Source organism: Buceros rhinoceros, unplaced genomic scaffold (assembly GCF_000710305.1).
Source record: "Buceros rhinoceros silvestris isolate BGI_N320 unplaced genomic scaffold, ASM71030v1 scaffold1043, whole genome shotgun sequence".
Taxonomy (NCBI): Eukaryota; Metazoa; Chordata; class Aves; order Bucerotiformes; family Bucerotidae; genus Buceros; species Buceros rhinoceros.
Window position 1 is genome coordinate 333 of NW_010402809.1, and position 1643 is coordinate 1975.

The 1643-nt window shown below is 47.2% G+C and overlaps 1 protein-coding gene across 1 annotated transcript in view; it reads left to right on the forward strand.

The window, feature by feature from the left end:
* Positions 1–561, forward strand: part of CHAC1 (ChaC, cation transport regulator homolog 1 (E. coli)) — a gene marked incomplete at its 5' end in the record, with an annotated part of 792 nt that extends 231 nt beyond the window's left edge. The window contains one exon of the mRNA XM_010132742.1: positions 130–561. Coding sequence (XP_010131044.1) covers positions 130–561 — 432 coding nt within the window. The remainder of the gene's footprint in view (positions 1–129) is intronic.
* Positions 562–1643: the final 1082 nt, after the last annotated feature.

The window sequence follows — 1643 nt, forward strand, 5'->3', positions numbered from 1 at the left end:
TGGTGGGATGTGTTATCCTCCCCTGCTTTGTGGCAGAGATCCCACAGCAAGGCAGCCTTTGAGATGTTAGTGGACTTGTCCACTGCAGTTACAGCATCCCGTAACCGTTTGGGTTTTTTCCACTTTTAGGCATGCACGTGGGGTGTAGCCTATGAAGTCTGTGGGGAACAAATTGCTGCATCGCTCCAGTATCTCAACATGCGAGAAGCTGTTCTGGGAGGCTATGACACCAAGCTGGTGAAGTTCCACCCTCAGGAAAAAGATGAAGAGGAACCCATCCTGGCTCTTGTTTACATTGCAACACCTCAGAACCCTTCTTACCTTGGCCCAGCATCTGAAGAAGACATTGCAGCTCAAATCATTGTCTCGAGTGGTTGTGCTGGTCATAACATTGAGTACTTGCTGAGACTGGCGGACTTTATGCGGTACTTCTGTCCTCAAGCAGAGGACAAACATCTTTTCTCCATCGAAGAGGCTCTTATTTCCATCCTTCCCTGCCTGTACTACATGGAGGAGTCTCTAGAAGACCCTGCAAGTGTCCCTCAGAAGTCTAACGGTTGAAATAGGTCCCAGTAGAAGAGACCTAAGAGATAAAGCAATGGGGACAATCTTTAACTATGATACTGGACTGAGCGAATAAAGAGAGAATAGAAGTGGAGTGAAACACACTTGCTATAGGACTTGCAGTTAGTGCCTGTTACGCTCCTTACCCAGTAGCACCACAATAGCCATCACCACTTTGCAGGTGGGGAGCAGTGACCTTCACGGGAACTTTGCAAGCCTGAAGCGCTCGCTTTCTTTGGAGAAGAAAGAGGCTCATCTATTCTGTGCACTTTTTTCTTTCTTTTGCAGACTGGTTGAGCAGGACTTGACTGGGTTTAAGCAGTATATATGTAATTCTACCTCAGACTGGCAAAAAGCTGTTTGTGTGATGGTGGAGACTTGAGCAGGTGCTGCCAAATAAGACCTCCTTTTATACACCTGCCGCCTCCCACCTGCAGTACAATAACCTGACATAGGTTTCAGGACTTCTGTGCAATATTAAGGGAACTGCTATCTGTAGGCTCTTGCGAATTCTGCTTATGTTGCGAAGGATCACAGTAATGCACTTTTCTAAAATGTCTTATTTATTATATGTTGTATTTCCTCTTAGGAGGTGATTCTAAACTGCTCACAGATGACAGTGGGATGTAGTCCACATTCAACCTTACATTTGTGCCTTCTAGTTTTAAACCAGTTCTCTGAGGAGCTAAGCCTGCTTTTATGACAGAAGCTTTTCTCTGAGCTTTACTGACCTTGTGCTGCTACAGGCTTGGCTGACTCTGCGAGAAATGGCCCTGCCTGTGTGGGAAGCCTGTGCTGCCAGCAGGAAAGCTGTTTGGGTACAGCCGCATTTTAACTGCCCTGATACTGGATAAGCTTCTGGTGCTTCAGGGTGACGTGGGTCTCTGTAGAAGCAATATGAGGGTCCTCATTCCATACCTGGTACGCTGTTACTTGGCTGCAGAGGACCGTGACTGAGCACACCTGCAAGCCTTTGAGCTGCTGAGAAGCCTGCCTTGATTCTGCCAGCTGGGGCGCTGCTGGGAGCTCAGACTCTGCAGTTTCACTTACTAACAGCATGAAAACCCACAGTATTTTTT